The 23,050-nt window shown below is 37.9% G+C and overlaps 1 protein-coding gene across 6 annotated transcripts in view; it reads left to right on the top strand.

Moving 5' to 3' along the window:
* CD96 (CD96 molecule) overlaps positions 1 to 23,050 on the top strand; it is a 111,068-nt gene that overhangs the window by 76,955 nt on the left and 11,063 nt on the right. For 2 of the 6 annotated variants that reach the window (XM_037835208.1, XM_037835210.1), the window contains exons 9-11: positions 9,407 to 9,475; positions 10,012 to 10,083; positions 20,676 to 20,720. In XM_037835208.1, the coding sequence (XP_037691136.1) occupies positions 9,407 to 9,475; positions 10,012 to 10,083; positions 20,676 to 20,720 (186 nt within the window). Of the gene's footprint in view, positions 1 to 9,406; positions 9,476 to 10,011; positions 10,084 to 20,675; positions 20,721 to 21,654; positions 21,773 to 23,050 lie in introns of those variants that run through there. The other 4 variants (XM_037835231.1, XM_037835213.1, XM_037835223.1 and 1 more) reach the window with 4 other exon arrangements.

The following is a 23,050-nucleotide window of genomic DNA, read 5'->3' on the forward strand; positions in this document are numbered from 1 at the left end:
AATCCTTTCTGGGGCCATTCCCTCCATTATGTGCTCTCATATTTGGATTGATTCATGTAATTTTTTTTGGCTGATGTCCATCTCCTCCATGAACTTATCACTGGATCCTCAGTACTTAGCACAATGCCTAAAAGACAGAGGCATCCAGATGTTGATTGTATAAAAGAAAGAACAAATGCAGAGAGTAGCAAGAGTCTGATGATGGAGAGAATGTTACAGACTGGACCATCAAATGTCAAGGGGGCTTAAACTTAACCAATGGTATAAGGCCAGAGAGAGAGGGAGAATTTAAAATTTCTAGATAGTTTTCTAATGGCTTCAATTCTGTCTTCTGAATAATGAATGAGGTCCCAGAGTAAAGGGATCATTCTTTCAATAAGCTATGCAAGTAAGCAGGCCAAGCCCCTCTGCCCCAGCCCCCCAATTCAGCTGGAGACCAATAAGACTGAAATGACCATGGGCTTCCTGAGGATAGAGACTGAGTGTCCCTGCGGTGGCACATATTAGGCCTTCAACAAACTCAAGAGACCTGCTTGTAAGGGGAAGAGGGTAGCAGCCCTGCTGTCTCAGCCAGGCTAGAGGCTGTTCTCAGGCACACAGTCAATGACACAAGGACGCAAGGCAGCATTCATGTCTGAGGCAGCGTTCCTTTCCCACGTGGTCTGTGAACGTGCTAGATTGATTCAAATGAATAAATTCTTCCCCTGTGGTAAACCTCATGTGAGGATTTATGTCACTTTATTTTCTGATCTCCAGAAAAGATCATTTCATCAGTCATTTTAATGCAAATGAAATTCAAGTTCTAGTTATCATACTTCATCAAGTTTGGGGCACTTCCTGCCAGTATTAAATCACCAGGCACTAAGTGCTGGCACCCAGTGTGGAAGATCAGCCTGGCTAGGGAAAATGTCTGTTGCTTGTAGGTAAGTGTTATTTAAAAAGGCCACTGGCAGTTGCTTATTAACCTGAGATTTCTAGGTAATGGCGATGCTTTGTGAAAAAATACAAAGTTCTCTGATGGTTGTGTCCATGTTCTTTTTCTTCATCATAATCAACTCTGTCATCATATTGCCACTGTTATACCTATTCCTTTCTGCTTTCACTCACTAAGTCACTCAATGAATACTCAGGAGCTCAGTTCTCAGAGTGAGAGGAAGGATGGAATGAGGGAAAAATGAATGAATGAAAAATGCTGGACCATAGGAGACGAGATAAGGGACTGACTGGCAATGAAAGCCTCTCCTTTCTCCTACTTGAGGAACAAGTTCCAGGGTAAAGGGATCATTATTTTAATCATTCTGAGAATCTTTAAAAACAAAGATGAAGTCTTTCTTCTCCCCTCCCTGCTTTGTCTCTCACCTTTTCTTCCTGTGTTAATTAAGAGAAGTACATCATCTCTCTCAGTATATCACAGAGTCTGAAGATAAATTATGGCTAATCATTCATTTTCTTCTATGCATTTTTACCTTACCTTGTTGCAAAAAGGATATAAGTTGACTTTAAAGATACATGACAGTACAAAAATTTTAAAAATATAAGTAGAGAGAAACTAAGATGACGGCTAGGTGAGACATGGAAAAAAAAACACCTCCATGAAAAACACTACATAAAAACCAGAAAGTGACCCAGAATACCGGTTATGGCGATGCGCCAGCTCGATGAGGTCTCCTAGTACCACAGGGGCTGTATACTTAGTGAAACCGGGAGTCTGCATTCTGAAATGAGTGAGTAAGCTGGCTGGAAGACCCGCAGCCGTGCAGCAGTGAGGGGAAGCCAGGGTTTGGCATTTGGAGACCGACTGGTTCTTTTTTTAAAAAAAAAAAAAGGGAAAAACCCAGGAGTGGCTGCAGTTGTGACAGTGGCAACCACTCAGTAAAACACAGAAAGAGGGGGCTGGGCTGGTCTCTCAGTGTCTGGCCTGGAGGATAGTCCGCTGCAGATACCCTTGGGGCCGGGGGAATGGAGGGGAGAGCCAGAAGCTGAAAGAAACTCCTCGGCTAGCAGCTGGCCCCCCAGACGGCTGGATAAACTCCTGCCCGGGGCCTTGCCCACAGCCCAGAGCCCCACCACTTGTCCTGGAGCTGGGAAGGAGGAACTGTGTGTGGGGGGAGTTGAGACGCCCCATTCGGCCATCTTTGCATCAGGCTAAGAGTATCGCCATGTGACACAGGAGTCCAGATACTGTCTGATGATGCCTTGATTTGGACATTCTCCTGTTTCAGAACTTTAAAATTGTAAGTTAATAAATCCCCATTGTAAAAGCCAACCCATTTTTGGTATATTGCATCCCAGCAGCTTTACCAAACTAAAACAGATGCCCACTGTACACCAGTGTTATTCAAAATTTTTCTACAATTTCTACCCAGAGCAGTTAGGCAAGGAAAAGAAATAAAAGTCATACAAATTGGAAAGAAAGAAGAAAGCCTTTCACTATTTGCAGTAATAGTGCAGACATTATCCTATGTTACTAAATCCCAAAAAATCTACAACAAAACTACTAGAGCTAATAAGTGAGTTCAGCAAAGTGATGGGATACAAGATCAACATGCAAAAATAAGTAAGGTTTCTGTACACTAGTAATGAGCAATCTGAGGAGAAAGTCAAAAAAAAAAGTCCATTTACAATAGTAACTAAAAGAATCAAACATCTAGGAATATATCTAATCAAGGATGTAAAGGCCTTCTACACAGAAAACTAAAAAACATTGCTAAAAGAAAGCAAAGAAGCCCTAAATAAATGGAAGAATACTCTGTGTCCATGGATTGGAAGACTAAATATCATTAAGATGTTAATTTTACCCAAAATGATTTACAGATTGAATGCAATCCCAATCAAAATTCCAACAGCCTACTTTGCAGAAGTGGAAAAGCCAATTATCAGATTGACTTGGAAGAGTAAGGGCCCCCAAATAGCCAAAAACATCTTGAAAAGAAGAACAAATTTGGAAGACTCATATTTCCTGACTTTAAAACATATTACAAAGCTATAGTGGTCAAAACAGCATGGTACTGAGGTAGTGTTACTATTAGGGTGGTGGCTGACTGAGCAAAGGGCAAATTCCCAGAAGTGGTCAGGCCTCAAGGAAAAAGATATCTCTGAGAAGAATAACAATAAACAGCACCTGGGAGCCAAATGACCCCCAGAGTGAATTATCTATGGAGAAGTGTGGAACCAACTGTGCAGTTTTGTATATCTTATGTTCCCCAGAAAAAAAAAAAAGCCATATTCTTTAATGCAATCTTGTGGAGGCAGATTGATTAATCTTTTTGATTAGGGTGTGACCTCTTCATTGAATGTTTCCATGGAGATTTGACCCCACCCATTCAGGGTAGGTCTTGATTAGTTTACTGGAGTCCTTTAAAGGGAGCTCTCACAGAGAGCAGAGAGAGGAAAATGCCCCGGGATATGCTAAGCCAGGACACTTGGAAGCTAAGCCAGGACATTTAGACACTTGGAAGCCCACAGAGTTGCTTGCTGACACTTTGAGATGCTAGCCCAGAGTTTGCTCCAGCTAAGCTAAGAGAGGAAAAATGCCCCAAAAGATGCTTGCTGACACTTAGAGATTCTTGGAGATGCAGATAGAAGGACATTTGGAAATACTAAGCTAAGAGAAACCCAGAGACATTTTGGAGAAAGCCATTTTGAAACCAGAACCCTGGAGCAAAGAGTCAGTAGACACCAGCCACATGCTTTCCCAGCTGACAGAGGTTTTCCAAACACTATCGACCATTCTTCAGTGAAGGTATACTCGTGTTGATGCCTTAATTTGGACATTTCCATGACCTTTGGACTGTAAATTTGTAACGAAATAAATCTCCTTTATAATAGCTAATCCATGTCTGGTATTTTGCATAATGGCAGCTTTAGCAAACCGGAACACCAACCGACCCCATCTGAGTAAATCATCTACCATCAAGCATCCACAGATGATGGAAAAAGGAGTGGTAGTAAAGTAATTAATAAAAATTAAAAAGGGACAAAAATCTATAAAAGCAGATTGCCCCACAGTTTTGGGGCCTCTCACCCCTCACCTCTGTCTTGGAGAGAGTGTCTGCATGTCCTCTCACAAGCATTCTTAATAAAACTTTCTACCTGCTTACTCAAACTGTGCTGTGCCCTTGAGTTCTTTCTCAAGGCATGGCCAAGAACCTGGAAAGCTGAATCCAGCAACAGTACTCACACAAGGATAATTATATTGACAAATAGAATCGAATCGAGAGTTCGGAAATAGACTATCACACCTATGGCAACTGATTTTTGACAAGGCTTCCAAGTCCACTCAATTGGAAAAGAATAGTCTCCTCAACAAATGGTTCTAGTAGAATTGGATATCCATATGCTAAAGAATGAAAGAGAACCTCTATCTCACACTTAATGTAAAAATTAACTAAAAATGGATCAAAGACCTAAATATAAGAATCAGGCTATTAAACTCCTAGAAGAAAATGTGGAGAAGCATTTTCAAGATCTTGTGTTAGGCAATGGTTTCTTAGACGTTACACCAAAAGCACAAAATAACTAAGGAAAAAAATAGAAAAATGGTACCTCTTCAAAATTAAAAACTTTTGTGCATCAAAAGACTTTGTCATGAAAGTCAAAAGACAGCCTACTCAATGGGAAAAAATATTTAGAAGCCACATATCTGTTAAGGGTTTAATATCCAGAATACTATATATTTAAAAATCCTACAAATCAACAGTAAAAAAGCAAACAACTCAATTTAAAAATGGGCAAAAGACTTGGTAGACATTTCTCCAAAGAGGATATACAAATGGCTAAAAAGCACATGAAAAGATGGTCAACATCACTAGCTATTGGGGAAATGCAAATCAAAGCCATAATGAGATATTTCACACTCAAAATGGCCACTATTAAAAACAAAACAAAACAGAAAACTACAACTATTGGAGAGGTTGTGGAGAAATAGGAGCACTCAGTCATTGCTGGTGGGAATGAAAAAATGGTGCAGCCGCTGTGGAAAATAATTTGCCAGTTCCTCAGGAAGCTAAGTATGGAATTACTGTATGATCTAGCAATCCCTCTACTAGGTATATACCCAGAAGAATTGAAAGCAGGGATTCAAAGAGATATTTGCATGCTGATGTTCATAGTGGCATTATTCACAATTGCCAAAAGATGGAAGTAACCCAAATGTCCATCACCTGATGAATCAATAAAGAAAATGTGGTATATACATACATGATGGTTAGGTTCATGTGTCATCTTGGCCAGGTGATGGTGACCAGGTGTCTGGTCAAGCAAGCACTACCCTAACCATTACTGCAAGGACATTTGTGGCTGGTTAATAAACCAGAATGCTGGTTTATTAAATTATCAGTCAATTGACTGCACCTGTGACATCAACGAAGGGTGTGTCTTCCGCAATGAGAGAATTCAATCAGCTGGGTTTACTCCAATCAGTTGAAGACTTTTAAGCAAGAAAGATAGAGGACATTCACTTTTTCTTCGGCTAGCCAGCGAAGCGTTTCCTGAGGAGTTCATTGAACACCTTCATCAGAGTTGCCAGTTCGCTACCTGCCCTACAGAATTTGAACTCGTGCATCCTGCCCTATAGAATTTGGACTCGTGCATCCCCACAGTTGTGTGAGACATTTATAAAATCTCATATTTACAAATATCTCCTGTTGGTTCTGTTTCCCCAGAGAACCCTAACTAATACAACATACAATGGAATATCGTTCAGTCATAGAAAGGAATGAAGTCTTGATGCATATGACAACATAGATGAACCTTGAGACTATCATGCTGAGTGAAATAGCCAGACACAGAAGGACAAATTTTGTTTGATCTTACTATTGTGAACTAATTATAATAAGCAAACTCATAATAGAGTAGAATCTAGAATACAGGCTACCAGGGTTTAGTTTAAGATTAAAGAATGGGGAGTAGATGCTTAATTTGTATAGAATTTCTGTTTAGGTTGATGGTAAAGGTTTGAAAATGGATGATGGTGGTGTAGCACATTTTGTGCATGTAAATAGCAGCACTGAATTATATAGGTGAATATGGCTAAAAAGGGAAATCTTTGGTCATATATGTTACTATCATGAAAAGTAAAATATAAAACATAGGACTGTATAATGCAGTGAACCCTATTGTAGAGGATGGACTACTATTAATAGTACAAGTATAAGAATGTTCTTTCATGAATTATAACAAATGAATGACACTAATAAAAGTTGTTAATAGGGTGGTATATGAGAAAAAACACACGTAATGCAAAGTATGGGTGACATTTAATCGTAATATTTTAATAATCTTTCAACAATTGTAACAAAGGTAACTACTGTTTAAAAAAAATCCTACAGTTACAAAAAAGTGCTATCATCAACTGTTACAAATGTTCAACACTAATACAAGGTGTTAGTAGGATGGCCTATGTGAATCCTGTATTTTATGCACAATTTTTCTGTAAATTCACAATTTCTCTAATAAAATTTAAAGTAAAATAAAATGAAATATTAGATAAGATATTATCTATGGGAGTTTATTTGAGCAGTTTATGATTCATGAATCTGGCAGCATCCACACCTCCCAAGGCTTCCAAGTCCACTCAATTGGAAAAGAATAGTCTCCTCAACAAATGGTTCTAGTAGAATTGGATATCCATATGCTAAAAAATGAAAGAGAACCCCTATCTCACACTTTATATAAAAATTAACTAAAAATGGATCAAAGAACTAAATATAAGAATCAGGTTATTAAACTCCTAGAAGCTTTCAGAGGACAAATGCAGAAGCAAGCAAAGAAATATTCTGACTGTTTGACATTAAGTTCTATTTTTCATGGGAGGGGTCTTACAAGTGGGAAGCAGGTATACACTGATAATTATGGTATGTGTGTCTATTCTGATAAGCTATCTCTCCTGGGTTGAAACTGGTTTAATACGAGGTGTTGCTTACTTGCAATTCTTTAGGTTGCATTCCATTGTTTCATTTTCATGGAAAGTCCCTGCAGGTCAATTGTTTTTGTCTTTTGGAAAATCCTTTCTCAGAAAGAGGTCTCACCCAGCAATTTTTTTGTTTTTTTACCTAACAACATAGTATATGTTCATTTATCCTTAATGATTGAGCCAGTGAGGGGCCAAATCTGTGTCAGTTTTCTCTCTTCCACCCAGGCTCTGTCATCTTCCAGTTGTGAATTCTAAGTCACCTCGAATGATAATATCAGGATGGTACATGATGAAAGATCATGGGGGATCATGTGCAGGAGGTTTTCATAGGCCAGGCCTTAAAATGACAACCATCATTCCCACTGGCTAGGACTCAATACCTCCTAACTGCACAGGAAGCTGGGAAATGTAGTTTTGTTGTAAACTCCATGCGGGCAGGGGCTGATTCTCTCTTGCTCTCCATTTCATCCCCAATTCCAGTGCACAGGAGGCACTCAATAAATACATGTTGGAAGAATGAAGTTGTGCATATCACCGTGCATGTCCTGTCTGTCAAAAGCCTTTTTCTGTCCATCCTGATCCTGGCTGCCCATTTTAATGCCTCATATAGCATCCTCTGAAGCAGCCTCTAACACATCTCTCCATGTCAGCCTCAATGGAGCTGGGCTGTAGTGAGTTTGCTTTGGGGATTGATCGGTAGATTGCATTGCAGAACCAATTATTTTTATCATCTCTGGACATGAACTACTTGTAGATGCATAAACCCCAATGCTTATCTATTTATTTACCATAAATATATTTTCTCAGAGATTTGATTACCCATACTCTCTATTTAAGGCATGCCTTTTCCCAGAATTGAGGTGCCTGGGAAGCTGGAATGCCATTTGTCGGTAACTAAAGCATGAGAGTGAATTAGCATACTGCCTGTCATACTGCAAAAATACTGTGGAAGATACTGTGCACCTTATACAGCATTTTAAAATGAAGACCTGGGAGAAATTTCTTTTTAATCACAATGGAAATAATAACTGTGTTTCTTCTGAAAAATTGCTGCTTTTAACTTATGAAGATAAATCACATAACATATATTCTTTATTTCTTAGTATTTGCCACTATCAAGTTCAGACTAAATTTGGAGCCCACAGCAACTAAGAGTACAGGAAATCAAGAAGTGTATTTCACATACTATATCCTCACCCAAAATTCAAAATACTTTTTCTAAATATATTTCCTTTACCCTTATTTTCCCTTTCCATTCACTGCCTTTATCTTTTTGCATTGCATTTTTATGTAAGCCATCCTAAATATGTTTTGGAACAAGGGAGCAAATACATGTAATTAAAATACATTAAAATTTTGTCCTCCCAAGAGATATATGCATGTTTTCAGTGGAATGTGGTTGGTATTTTTCTTCTTTAATCCACCTTGCTTCATTCCCAGAGATATTTTCAAATGAATATGATTTAGTCTTTTGTTTCTGAGGAGAGGAGGAGAATGGAATATAAAGATGGAGCTGACCTTCAAAGCTAAGAATTGAAGTCAATGTGAAACCATTATCTATTATGTGAAAATGTTATGAATTATATGTGAAAACTCACCACAAGGTAAGTTCCATGAGGGCAGAAGCCGTGTTTTCATTGTTCATTGCAGTATCTCCAGCATGTAGGCAAAAAGTCTAATACACAGTAGGCACTGAAACAGTATATTTGGAAAGAGTGAATAGAATACACTTAAGGTTAGGAGAACTGGGTTAAAAATCAAAGAAATGATATTGACTATTGTGTATGTAACCACAAAGATATACATTTTAGTTTGTTTCATAATTTATAAAATGAGACCATTAGACTATTAAGTCACTATGATTCTTTCCAACTCTAATATTCCACATCCTGTATACTACCCTTCTGTCCTAGTTTGCCAATGCTGCAGAATGCAAAACACCAGAGACGGATTGGCTTTTATAAAACGGGGGTTTATTTCGCCACACAGTTATAGTCTTAAGGCCACAAAGTGTCCAAGGCAACACATCAGCAACCAGGCACCTTCACTGGAGTATGGCCAATGGCGTCTGGAAAACCTCTGTTAGTTAGGAAGGCAGCCGGCTCCAAAGCTCCAGCCTCAAAACGGCTTTCTCCCAGGACGTTCCTCTCCAGCAAGCTTGCTCCGCCTCAAAACATCACTCACAGCTGCACTCCGTTTTCTCTCTTTGAGTCAGCTCATTTATATAGCTCCACTGATCAAGGCCCACCCCGAATGGGCAGGGCCACGCCTCCATGGGAATATCTCATCAAAATCATCACCCACAGCTGGGTGGGGCACACTCCAAGCAAATCTAACCAGCACCAAAAACGTCTGCCCCACAAGACCACAAAGATAATGGCATTTGGGGGACACAGTACATTCAAACTGGCACACCTTCTTAAATCTAGTGGTATAGCTAAATATGTGATTGTCAATACCTATAACAATTTGGGAATTTTGTTTTCAAAATAGGATGGCTAGCTTCATCTTCAATAGCCCTTGTAGAAGTGAGCACATCAACTCCAAATGCTACCCCTCAAAGTAAGTATAGCAAGGCTTTCCTTCTGTGACTCAAAAGAGACAATACACTCAAAGTCTCACTGCAGCTACAATAATGTTGAGGTTTTAGGAAAAGGTTGTATTTTTCATCTGATGTTAATATTTTGGTTTTGAGTTACTTTGTAGCAGTTGTAATCTTGTGACTATATATTGATATGACATACACTGTAATCTTAAAAATAAGGGTTGGTGATTTGTTTTTATGTTGTACCTTCTATTTGTCAAGGGACTATATGGTAATATTAGAGTAATTGTCACAATACTCCCAGTGATCTGAGTTGGTGACAAGAACAGAAAAAGAATGCAAATCAGTGACAAGTTGGCATTACACATAAACTACCGAGCTTTTGCTTAATATGTCAGCTGGTGTTCCTGCCTTGGGAAGCAAATTTTCCATTTCAGATTTCCCCAGAGGCCACATAGATTTAAAAATTCAGCCCCACAAAACAGAAGTTAAATGACAGCTTTATTAAAAAAAAAAAAAAAAAAAACAGGATTCTGAAAATTTTGCCTTTCAGCCAACAATTCCATTGTGACTACCCACAGCTTCAACTACCCCTGGACCTCCAGCGAGAAAGATGTCAAGCAATGTAAGTATAACTGGGTTTCTGTGGAATCCTCCAGGCCTCAGTCATTCATCTAACACAGATATTGAACAGCTTTGATGTTCTCTATTCATAATCATATTCAACAAATATTCACTGAGCATCTACCATGTTTCAAGCATTATTGTAAGTGCTGGGGATACAACTGTGAACAAAACAGATCTAAGTTCCAAATTCTGGAAGAGAGACAGGCAAATGGGGATAATGATATGGATAAAGTAAAGCCATGAAGGGACACAGTGAGAATCAAGGGTGAGAGTGTGTTGCCATTTTTAATAGGCTAGTCTTGGAAAGTCTTACTGAAGGGTGTGACATCTGAGTAAAGATGCAAGTAAAGTTGGTAAAAGAGTGAGTTATGGATATATCTGGGGAAAGAGTGAACTAGACAGAATATGCATATCCCTAATAAAAATGAAAAGAGGGAGCTCAGCATAGACACACAAAAACAGCCTTATTTGTTACTTTTAACCTGGCCCACTGGCATCAGGGTGTCCTGGGGCTGCTTTAGCAGATATTGACAAGGTTGGAGCATCAAGTTACTCTTTCTTGTATAGGGCAAAAGTCAGTTTGGGAAAGAAGGAAGGAATGTGGGGGATGCAAAGAGGAGAGAGGACACTGGATGCCACAGGGGCAGAACTCTGAACCACTAAGGCCTTTGCCACAAAGAGTAAATTTGTACATCCCTTTTGGAAAGTATTTTAGTTGTACATTGACAACCTCTAAAAGTCTTTTATACTCATTGGCTCAGTCATTTCACTACAAGGCACTTTTCCTCAGTAAATAAATCAAAGGGAGAAAAGGAACATGTACAAAATTGTTCTTTGTAGAATTATTTATTTATCTCTTTTTATGGACCTCATGTTCACAAATTTGGATTAATCATAATCTTTAATTCAAGGCACTTTAATCATTAGTTTATGCATGACCCTTTATAATTTAATTTGGCATATTTATTTTGTTTAATATTTAAAAGTATAATAAACACTGTGAACTTAGTGTGCAATATAAGAACTGAAAAGCCAGTATCAGAATAGAGAGCAACAGAAAGAGATCCATAAATACATGGAACTGAGATGTGTCAAAAGTGGCATGACAGATTGCTGTGAGAAGAGACTGTTTAGAAATGGACCTAGAAACACTGATTATTTTGAAGAAAGAAAAGCATTAAAATGTATCCCTACCACACAGATTGCACAAAAATAAACTCCAGATGGTTTGAGGTGTTTATGTCAAAAGCAAATCTTCAAAACATGTAATAAAATAAAAGTAAATTTCTTCCGAGCCTTGGAGTAGGTGAGAGTTTAAAGAAGATACATGAAGCACTATTAAAAATATTGAAAAATTAGAATATAATAAAATTAAGAAACTTCTGTTCATCAAAAGACACTTTAAAGAAAGTAAAAAGTCAAACCATAAAATTTGCAGGACATATAATTGACAAAAGATCAAAATTTTATATCAAGAATACATAAAGAACTCTTACTAATCAATTTTTTAAAGACCTAAAAAAGTAGAAAGATGAGAAGACACATAAAAAGAATGAAACACAAATGGCTAAAAAATATCTGAAATGAGTCTCAGCCTCTTTAGTAATCATGAAATGCAAATGAGGACTAGAATCAGGTATTTACTTTACATTTAATCAATTGGCAAAATTAAAAATTCTGGTATCGCCAAGTCTTAGATAGAATATGGATCAATAGAATTTCTTATATGTTGCCGTAGAGAATATAAATTGGTACCACCACACTGACATTATGTTTTAAAGTCAAACATCTGCATACCTTTCAATCCAACTTACTCCTAGGAATATACCTAAGACAAATGTCAATACATATATACAGGAGATATATACACAAATGTTGGGACATTTGTTCATAATAGCAAAATTGTATATAATCTAAATGGCCATTGTCAGGAAAATGGATAAATAAATTGTAACCAATTCATATATTAAAATATTATACATCAATGAAAAATGGTGACTGCCACACACATCATGAGTGAATCTTAGTAATATTGTACTGAGTCAAAAAAGGAAATGCCAAGTGACAACATATGGCATTATATACTTTTTATAAAATTCTAAAACAAGTACAACCAAATGCCATATGGTTTAGGCATACATGTGATAAAAATATGTAAGTGGTAAATGATAAAGACAACATTCAGAACAGCAAATTGCCTTTGATGGGGATACAGGGGATGGAACAGGAAGAGAATTCCTTCATAATAACCCAAAAATGTGTGTGAAGAGGTGCAGAGGAAAAATATGTCTAATAATAGAAGAATGTGGAATAGGATGAAATAGTAACTCAATGAAATATCATGAAGCCAGTCAAAACAATACCCATAATGTACTAAGCTAACCAGTACATCTTATAATATAGACAAGAGTAAGGAGGCAGAAAGATATAAACAGAATAAAAACATTAGGCAGATTGGGTATGAAAGTCTATACTTAACAGATTTATATTTATCATATGTGGTGTCATCATAAAATTGAAGTTTTTGTAATAAACTATTCTGAAACTCTTTACCTATACTAAAATTTTTGTCTCCCTTATTCTCAAGACTACGATACAAGTAAGCTCCATAAGATCTTTGTTTGTTTACTTGTATCCCCAGTGCCTAAGATAATGCCTACTATGTAGGTAGTATTCAATTAATATTTGTTGAATAGATAAATGAATTAATACTTGTTGATTATGGGGGGAGGTTATGGAGCTATGGAAATAAAGGTTTATTGAGAATGTTATAGGAAGAGGTGAACTCAAGTTAAATTTAACTATGATTATAATTACGTATATATTACCACATTTTAAAACTTTCAGCATAAGATTTACCAATGTCAGATATTTTCCTTTGTTTATTTTATTTATTTCATTTTTTATTGAAATTATACTAGAATGTAAGATATACAAGAACAGGGACCTACACCTTTTTCTCTCTTATTCGTTGTTGTATCCTAATGTCTGTAACAGTGGCAGGCACATAGAAGGCGCTCAACAAATAGGTGTGAAATGATTGAATGGATATGTGTGCATGTGGGCAAGGACAAGAAAGAAAGCACACATGCACAATGAAAACAAGTGATATCTAATTGGGATTTTTGACCTTTTCATTTTATTTATTTGCTTTATTTAAATTATTATTACAATATTGTACATACCAGGAATAAAAATAAAATCCTTATCATTCTGTGCATCAGTGTGAAGCATAGAAGCCATGCAAGGTATTCCCTGCCCCCAAAACTGGGAAACCCAAGAGGGCCTTACTTGAGAGTGCTTTATAATTTACATATGCATATTCTTGGCCTTTTAAATTGATTTTATAGTAAATTGAACTGTTTTAATCCTCCACATCTTTCTTCCCCTATCTGAAAACTTCATCCTTGAACAGCTCGTCATCATTCTTACCCCAAAAAATAGCCTTAGAAATTGTGAGATCTAGGAAGGGACTCTAAAGCTAACAATTTTTTTTCCCCTGGCAGTGTAGATCCGCATTCTAACTTATGTGAGAATCAGAAGATCTGTTACCATTTTTTATCCATAAGCTTAGAGCAAAAATTCCCTGTGGTAAGGCACTCTTTTTACAGTCGTTCTCAAAAACACATTAGGCTCCAACAAGTTAATATTGATTGCTCACTCCCAAACTGTTTTTGAAACATATTTCTGCTCAGTGGGTTGAACTGTACTGTGACATGCAATATTAGATGGTGCATTTGGCAAGATTCATGACAGGCATTGATAATGAGATTTTTTTCTCCCAGTATGTTTATTTCAGTAGTTTTATGAAGTGTTCAGAGGCAGAAAAAGAATGATAATGGATGGATTTCTGGTGGAATAAACCCAGTAGAAGTGTTTCTAGGGCCCTTGCTATTTGTGAGTATGTTCTCTGGGTTATTTGGCTTATGCATGAATTTTGTGTCATTCATATATATTTGGATGTCACTACAATGTTATGAGTCCATTGCATTTACACTAAATTTATGGGTATACATTTTAATATTATATTCTATTGTTTTCGTTTTTATCTATCAACTTGTCCAGGCTGAAATTGAGAAATATTGTAGTCTAATCCTCGTTCAGCTTCCAAGTTTCCTACAATCTGGAACAGAAATGCATATTTTACTATAACCACCTATGAAATGGGGATGCTCGATCTGATCATCTAAATACCTGAAATGCATAAGGTTAATGACATCCTGGGTCATATTTTCATCCTAACTTTCAGGTGATCAGGCCACAGAACAGAAAATTGAAGCTTGATTACTTTTTTGTTTCTGGTTTTTCCTGCTATCCATCTGGCCCAGTGAAGCCCAATGCCAAATGGAAATCAGTCAGTCTGTCTAAGCTAGAGAAGCAGAAACATGATGTGAGTCTCCATGAGCCCCTGTGCCTTCAGTTTGCCCCATTACCAGTATCAGCAAGCTCACCATCACCAAACACACACACACACACACACACACACACACACACACACATATCCACACACCTCTGGGCTCTTTAACCATACATTCCTTAATCTTCAAAATCTATGGGCCCTTCTTAAATTTTATAAATCCACTACTTATTCTGTCCCTGATTCTGTTTGATTTTTCTCAGGCTCTTGGTAGCTTTGCCAGTAATTTCCTAACAATTCCTTGTACTTTCCCTGGGCACAGGGTGACAGTGAGGCTTGAGTTGAGGGTTTCCATCACCTATGTCCAATGGCAGCAATGCTGGGTTCTGCTCCCCTGTTGACTGGGATGCTGACTCTCTAACTCACTGTTCGTGTCCTCATGTTTGAAAATCTTGTACCTCTCAGCTCACATCGTGTTCCATTACCCTCTTCTTTAAATCACTGCTCTTCCCTTCTGTCACTTGGTTCCCTGTTAGGTCAGTCTTTAATAAATATTTACTCCTCCAATTTAAAATTATATCCTCTATTAAAATACCAGTTTCCCTCAAAGGGATAACACATATTCAATCATTTATATTTCAGCATGAGGTAATTTATCACACCCTTTCTTGCAATCAAATTTTGAAGAGATAAAAAATAAATGCATCGAGCCCTGATAGTTAGAAGTAGAGAAGATACCATACCGAGTTTAAAAAAAAAAAAAAATGGTGACTAAGACCCTTCTACATAATTTTACTGAAATTCAGGCCTGATTCTCATATCTTTTTAATTAGTTGTTGCTCTTTATCAGTCAAATTCCTGGCTAATGGCTTAACCATTAAAAATGGCCATTACAGAAGTACCCAGTCCATCACCATCTGTAGACCTTGGTATTGTGTCTACAGAATAAAATAGGGTCAGAAAATTATTTTGAAGATAATAGCATTCTCCTGATCTAGTCAGACTCAAAAAGCTGTGTAAAGGACCACCCTCATCTCTTCCAAAGGGAAGTAGCTATGACAAAAATAGTCCTTTAAGCAATTCCTAGAAAGCATTGGCTCACACCTCTTCTGAAGGGTCTAATAACGTACCTGCATTAGCGGCTGCAACTGCTGTTGGAATCTAGGGAGAAGCCAAAAAAGGAAAGACTAAGCATGTTTTTTTTTTTTTTCTTTTTTTAATTTTTATTGAGATTGTTCAGATACCATACAATTATCCAAAGTTCCAAAGTGTACAATCAGTTGCCCCTGGTACCCTCACACAGCTGTGCATCCATCACCACACTTAATTTTTGTTGAATTTTTAGAACATTTTCATTACTCCAGACAAGAAATAAAGTGAAAGATGAAAAAAAAAGGGAACAAATCCTCCCTTATCCTAACCAACCACCCTCAATTGTTGACTCGTAGTGTTGGTATAGTACATTTGTTACTGTTTATGAAAGAATATTTGAAATACTGCTAATTGTAGTATATAGTTTGCAGTAGGCATATATTTCTTCCCTATATGCCCCTCTATTATTAACTTCTAGTTGTATTGTCATACATTTGTTCTGGTTCATGGAAGAGATTTCTAATATTTGTACAGTTAATCATGAAATTTGCCCACCATAGGATTCAGTTTTATACACTCCCATCTTTTGACATCCAACTTTCCTTCTGGTGACATATATCACTCTGAGCTTCCCATTTCCACCTTGTTCATGCACCACTTGGCACTGTTAGTTATTCTCACATCTTGCTACTGACACCTCTCTTCAGTTCCAAACATTTAAGTTCAACCTAGTTGAACATTCTGCTCATACTAAGCAACTGCTCCCCATTCTTAAGCCTCATCCTATATCTTGGTACCTTATATTTCATGTCTATGAGTTTACATATTATGATTAGTTCCTATCAGTAACACCCTGCAATATTTGTCCTTATGTGTCTGGCTTATTTCACTCAGTATATTGCCCTCAAGGTTTTGTCATCAACTCCTTTTTTTTAAGATGGTTTTCTTCACACACCATACATTCCATCCTAAGTAAATGATTGATGGTTCACTGTATGGTCACATATTTATGTCCTGTATCAGGACATCTACATTTCTTCCACAAGGCAGGAGGAAGAGTCAAAGAAGGTAGACAGGCAAAAGAAAGAGGAAAAAAAATGACAGCTAGGAATCAGCAAAAGGAAAAATAAACTTAAATCAAAGTAGAGTAAAGAGTCACACAACACCGTCAATGTCAAGTGTCTAACATGCCTTCCCTATACCCCCCTCTTATCTGCATTTACCTTGGTATAACACCTTTGTTACATTAAAGGAACAATAATACAATGATTCTGTTAGTTACAGTCTCTAGTTTATGTTGATTGCATCTCTCCTGCAATGCCTTCCCATTTTTAATACCTTGCAAGGTTGACATTTGCTTGTTCTCCCTCAGAACATATTGTACATTTTATCACAATTGTTGAACACTCTAGATTCCACTGAGTTACACAGTCTCAGTCTTTATCTTTCCTCCTTTCTTCTGGTGTCTCACATGTTCCCAACCTTCCTCTCTCAACTATACTCATAGTTATCTTTGTTCAGTGTACTTATATTGCTGTGCTACCATCTCCCAAAATTGTGTTCCAAACCTTTCACTCCTGTCTTCTCCTATCACTCTGTAGTGCTCCCTTTAGTATTTCCTGTAGGGTGGTGTCTTGTTCACAAAGTCTCTCACTGTCTGTCAGAGAATATTTTGAGCTCTCCCTCATATTTGAAGGACAGCTTTGCAGGATATAGGATTCTTGGTTGGTGGTTTTTCTCTTTCAGTATCTTAAATATATCACACCACTTCCTTCTTGCCTCCATGGATTCTGCTGAGAGATCCACACATAGTCTTATTAAGCTTCCTTTGTATGTGATCGATCACTTTTCTCTTGGTGCTTTCAGGATTCTTTGTCTTTGACTTTTGATAATCTGATTATTAAGTGTCTTGGCATAGGCCTATTCAGTTCTATTCTGTTTGGAATATGCTGCACTTCTTGGATCTGTAATTTTATGTCTTTCATAACAGGTGGGAAATTTTCATTGATTATTTCCTCTATTATTGCTTCTGCCCCTTTTCCCTTTTCTCTTTCTGAGACACTAATGATATATACATTCTTGTACTTTGTTTCATCCTTAAGTTCCCAGAGATGTTGCTCATATTTTTTCATTCTTTTCTCCATCTGCTCCTTTGCATGTAGGCTTTCAGGTGTTTTGTTCTCCAGGTCCTGAGTGTTTTCTTCTGCCTCTTGAGATATGCTGTTCTATGTTTCCATTGTGTCTTTTGTCTCTTGTGTTGGTGCCTTTCATTTCCATAGATTCTACTAGTTGTTTTTTTGAACTTTTGATTTCTGCCTTATGTATGCCAAATGTTTTCTTTACAGCCTCTATATCTTTTGCCAAATCTTCTTTAAACTTTTTGAATTGATTTAGTGTTAGTTGTTTAAATTCCTGTATCTCAGTTGAGGTGTATGTTTGTTCCTTTGACTGGGCCATAACTTTGTTGTTCTTTGTGTAGGTTGTAGTTTTCTGTTGTCTAGGCATCTGACCTCCTAGGCCACCCCAATCAGTTTTTCCCAGATGAGAACAGGCTCAGGTCTCAGAAGGAGGAAATATAGAGTATCCAGTTTCCCTGATGGTTTTTCTTAGAGGATTGACATGCCCTTTGCTTTTCTGCCCAGCAGGTGCACCTGTCAGCCTGTCAGTAGCTGGTGTAAGGGGGTGTGGCTTGTGGCTCTCCTCCCTTAGGCTTTGGGGTCTGCTTCCAGTAAGGCAGGCAGTAGAGCTGGTACCCTCCCTTTCCTCTTGGGAAGCTATGCCCCCTCCAGAGAGGTCATCTGCATATCAATATGTTCTTTGTTTCTCTGATTCTGCTGGTCAAATTGTTGCAATTTTAAAATGGCTGAGGCTTTCTTTACTGCAAAATGCTGCAGGCTGCAAACAGCTGAGGCTTTCTCCACAGAGAAAGGGACAGAAAGCTCCAAGATTCACCCATCAGCCAGAGATAGCACCTGATCCTCTGGGCTCCCTGTCCTGAGACAGTTATGTCCCCCAACTCTCCCAAGGTCAGTTGTCACCAAAAGCCTCTGTGTGCTTGTTGGGGATTTGCTGTCTGTATTGAGCAGTTAATAATAAAACCCCAGTTGGATCTGGGCTGAGGTCCACTTGCTTGTTCAGAGTGCTGCTCTCTAGCACTGTGAGGCTTCTGTGAGGGAGGGGCTCTCAGCTCTTGGCTCTCAGCTTGGGTCCAGTTTTTAATTACAGATTTTATGCTGTGATCTTGGGCATTCCTCCCAAATCAGATTGGTGGATGATGAGTATACAGTCATGTTTGTCTCCCCACAGTTATTCCAGGTTATTTACTAGTTTTTTGGTCATTTATGAATTGTTCCAGGGGGACTGACAGTCTTCCACTCCTCTCTATGCCTCCATCTCAGCTTCTGGAAGATTAATTTTAAATCAGCAGTAGGGGCACATGAGAAGGTGGTGTTTTCTTATACTTCTTTCTCCTCTGGAGCTGGCTTAACTTGCAAATGGTGAATCCAAGTCTTAATACCCTTGCAGTTTGAGAGAAAATGGAGTGATTAGCAACACAATGTAAGGTCCATTCCACTTGGGGGTAAATTGATCTTCAGGGTGTTTATTCTTTCATGTTTTCAATAACACTTAATAACACTTGGTCTCCTGGCTCATAAGGATGTAAGGCTGTATCTTGTCCAATGATCAACACTCCAGTCAGGGTAATAAGTTCAGCTTTCTGGGCTGATGTACCTTGAGCTCAAGTTTTATTGGATGGGCAGTTACAACTCTTCCCAGAGTGCCAGATGACCATACCTCAGAGGCAACATGTTCTAGTATGTGAGCCAGGACTGGTTATTTTTCAGGTTCTTCAGCTCATAAAGGGGCAGCCTGCAGATGCAGTCCTTTGTCTGGAGGCATTCAGATAGATATTTCTCACAACTGTTGGTATGCAGGAATCCAAATTCCATAGGGCAGGCAGCAGACTGGCAACTCCAATGAAGATGTTCAATGAACTCCTCAGGCAGCAAACTGGCAACTCCAATGAAGATGTTCAATGTACTCCTCAGGCAATGAACTGGCAACTTTGATGAACTCCTCAGGAAATGTTTCACTGGTCAGCTCCACCCAAGTTCCAGCGCCGCTGTACCTCCTTCATTCAAGCGATTCTTCTGTCAGGAACCAGGTCCGGTTCTTAAGTCCCTGTTCGGACGCCACTTATTGCTGACAGGGCGACACAGGAATGAGACACGGACACAAAGCTAAGAATTAAGGGAGCAGGGGGCCCACTTGCATCTCATGCTAAGTGGACCCTAAGCATGTTTTAATGTTACTTTTGTTTTGTGTTTGTTTTGGTTTGAAACACAAGGAGGGACTTAACTGGGTAAATCAAGCATGCAATTTGTTTTAATTAATAGGCATACTGTTTTTCTGCTGATTGTAACCATGTACTACTATAGTTGTTTTACTTTACATTACACTGCAGGCTTCTTATTAAATAAAGATATGTGAGGCCTGCCAGGAAATGGTTCTTTCTTGCCAGAGATCGGTTGTAAACAAAATGAGTTGACAGATCTATTTCAAAAGCTGTATGTGCTGCCTGAGTTTGCTGCCATTTAGTCAGAAAGTTTGCATCTGAATGCCTCAGAAATATTCACCCAGCAGCTCCCGAGGCCTCTGACACAGTTGTCTTTACAGTCATGCTAGAATGTCAGTTCGCTCGCAGACAAAAGCCGTTTTCTTCCCTCATGCATGTTCCCCTGAGGTCTTCAAGTTCTTTGGCATTTCTCTTGACTAAAGAAATAATACACCTTGGGCTTTCATTTTCTCCCGTTCTTTTAATTCATTTGTGGGATGGGCATGAGAACAGTCTCAGAATACTCTCTGGGACTGGAGGAACTTCTCCTAGTGTTTTCCATCCATTCCTGCCTCCTGCTCCAAAATTTTCCCTGTTAGAGACATCTGGACCACAAGCATTCTCCTGAACTCCTGCTTTATTTTGCAGCATTCTAATGTGTGCTGCAGAATAACTCATTGTATCTTGCTTTAAGTATTCATTGGTATTATTTTTGCATTATTGTAGCTTCAATTAAAGATCTGGAAGAGAAAATAAAATAACTAGTCTTATATAGATTGACTCTTTTGTTATCTTCTTCCTTTAGCTGTTTCATGGATGCCCAGTGAAACGCATAGTTCATCCCCCTCAGGTGAGTACTTGGGGAAGATTTAGGGACAGAGAAGGTTTATTTGGGCAGAGGTGGAAAAACAAGAACTAAGAAGCTAATCTCAGGCATTTGAAAGTCTATCTTGATGATCAGTGGTTGGAAAGAATTGAACCAAAGTTCTTTCCAACCACTCAAAGAAGATAGATACCAAGTCTTAGATTTTTCTCTATCCTATTTCAAAATAAAATTTACACAATAGCATTTTTTGCCCAGTTACATTCATGAAAAATGCATTTCAATTTTTATTTTCCCCCTGAAAAATGGGAGGCTTAGTCAACATGAATTTGTCTACTCTAATGTAAGAAATGAATTTTTATTGACCTTAGCAAGCATATTGGAGGTGGGGGAGTCAGTATTTTGATGGGCTGGACCTCTGATACCCTGGGTGAATGGCGATAGGGCCTCATCTTTCCATGATCCCCACTTATGTCATTTGCCTCAGAACCACTTAAATTTGTCATGGAGATTCTTCGATGGGTATCATTTTGCTGTTTTGAAGTGTGTGGCTTCACATTTTTTTTCTTTAAACCAATAAGAAATTTCACTTCTCTGGTAGTTGTTAGATCCCAGAATCCCAGCCTTACTATGAATTGGTCCTTAGTAAACTTTACACATTTCAGGGGCATTCAGGTCATTCAAACCAAGCCCTTCCTAATAGCAAATGCAATCCAATCATGATTTTATACCTCTTTATCAGGTTGAGGTGGCTATTAGGATCAGTCCCATTCATCATCTTTAAATCCCAAGGTGGATATCACCAGAATAAGCAGAGCATTTTCAGAAATATCCACAACTGCCAATGAATCTACTAAAAATAGTGATTTTCATATCACCAATGAGTCATATATCATGTATTTTCTTGGATTTTATGTTTTTTGCTCAAAAATTTATTTATTGTGTACCTATCATTTGCCAGGTACTGTGCCAGTTGTTGGATAAACACTGAAAACACTGTTCTCCTGAGGACTGTAATCTATTGGAGAAGAAATATAGTAAACAAATAATCACACAATTGAATTTAATTGTGGCAAGTACTCTTACATAGTACATGGTGTTGTCAGAGTCTAATAGGAAGACCTGATTTTTACTGGGGACAGAAGAGGTCTCTCTGATAATATGATATTTAAGGTAAAATATAAAATGTGAGTAAGATGTAGTGAGGTAAAAAGTAACAAAAGAATTCAGGCCTGTGGAAACAAACAGTCTGAGGCAGGAAAGAGATTGTCAGAACAAAGAATATTCCTGTAGCTCCACTAACAAAAAATTTTAATTTAATCCCTTGTTTTATATCACAAGAGAGCAAGGCATTCATAAGTGAGTACTAGTGCTAACATGATATACAGTCATGTGGCTGTAATCCAAACTATAAAGTATAGAAAAGATTTGGTAGCTAACATATATATATTTAATTAGAGAAGTTGTAGTTTTACAGAAAACTCATGCAGAGGGTAGAGTGTTTCTGTACACCTCCCCTCACACATTTTGCCCTATTAATAACATGTTGCATTAGTGTGGTATTTTAATTACAATTGATGAAACAATACTATTATAATTATACTGTTAACTATAATCCATAGTTTACATTAGGGTTCACTGTGTTATACAGTTCTATGTGGTTTTCTTTATTCATTTATTTTCTTCTGGTAACAAAAATGCAATCTATAATTTACCATTTTCACCCCTCTCAAATATACAATTCAGTGGTAATTAAATTCACAATGTTGTGCTACCATCACTATCATCCATTGCAAAAAAATTTCCGTCACCCTAGACAGAAGCTCTGTACCAATTAAGCATTAATTCTTCATATTTTACCCCTACCCTGGCCCATGGTAACCTGTATTCTAGATTCTGATTCTATGAATTTGCATATTCTAATTATTTCTTATAAGTGAGATCATACAAGATTTGTCCTTTTGTGTCAGGTTTATTTCACCCAACACAATGTCTTCAAAGTTCATCCATGTTGTAGCATGTATCAGAACCTCATTCCTTTTTAAAGCTGAATGAGTAACATTCCATTGCATGTATATACCACATTTTATTTATCCATTTATCTGTTGATGGGCACTTGGTTTACTTCCATCTTTTGACAGAAGTGAATAATGCCACTATGAACATTGGGGTGCAACTATCTGTTCAAGTCCCCCTTCAATACTTCTGGATGTATATCTAGAAGTGGGATTGCCAGGTCATATGGTAATTCTATGCTTAACTTTCTGTGGAACCACCAAACTATTTTCCACAGCAGATGCACTATTTTGTATTCCCACCAACAATGAACGAGCCTTCCTGTTTCCCCAAATCCTCTC

The sequence above is a fragment of the Choloepus didactylus genome, chromosome 1 (genome assembly GCF_015220235.1).
Source record: "Choloepus didactylus isolate mChoDid1 chromosome 1, mChoDid1.pri, whole genome shotgun sequence".
NCBI classification, from domain to species: Eukaryota; Metazoa; Chordata; class Mammalia; order Pilosa; family Megalonychidae; genus Choloepus; species Choloepus didactylus.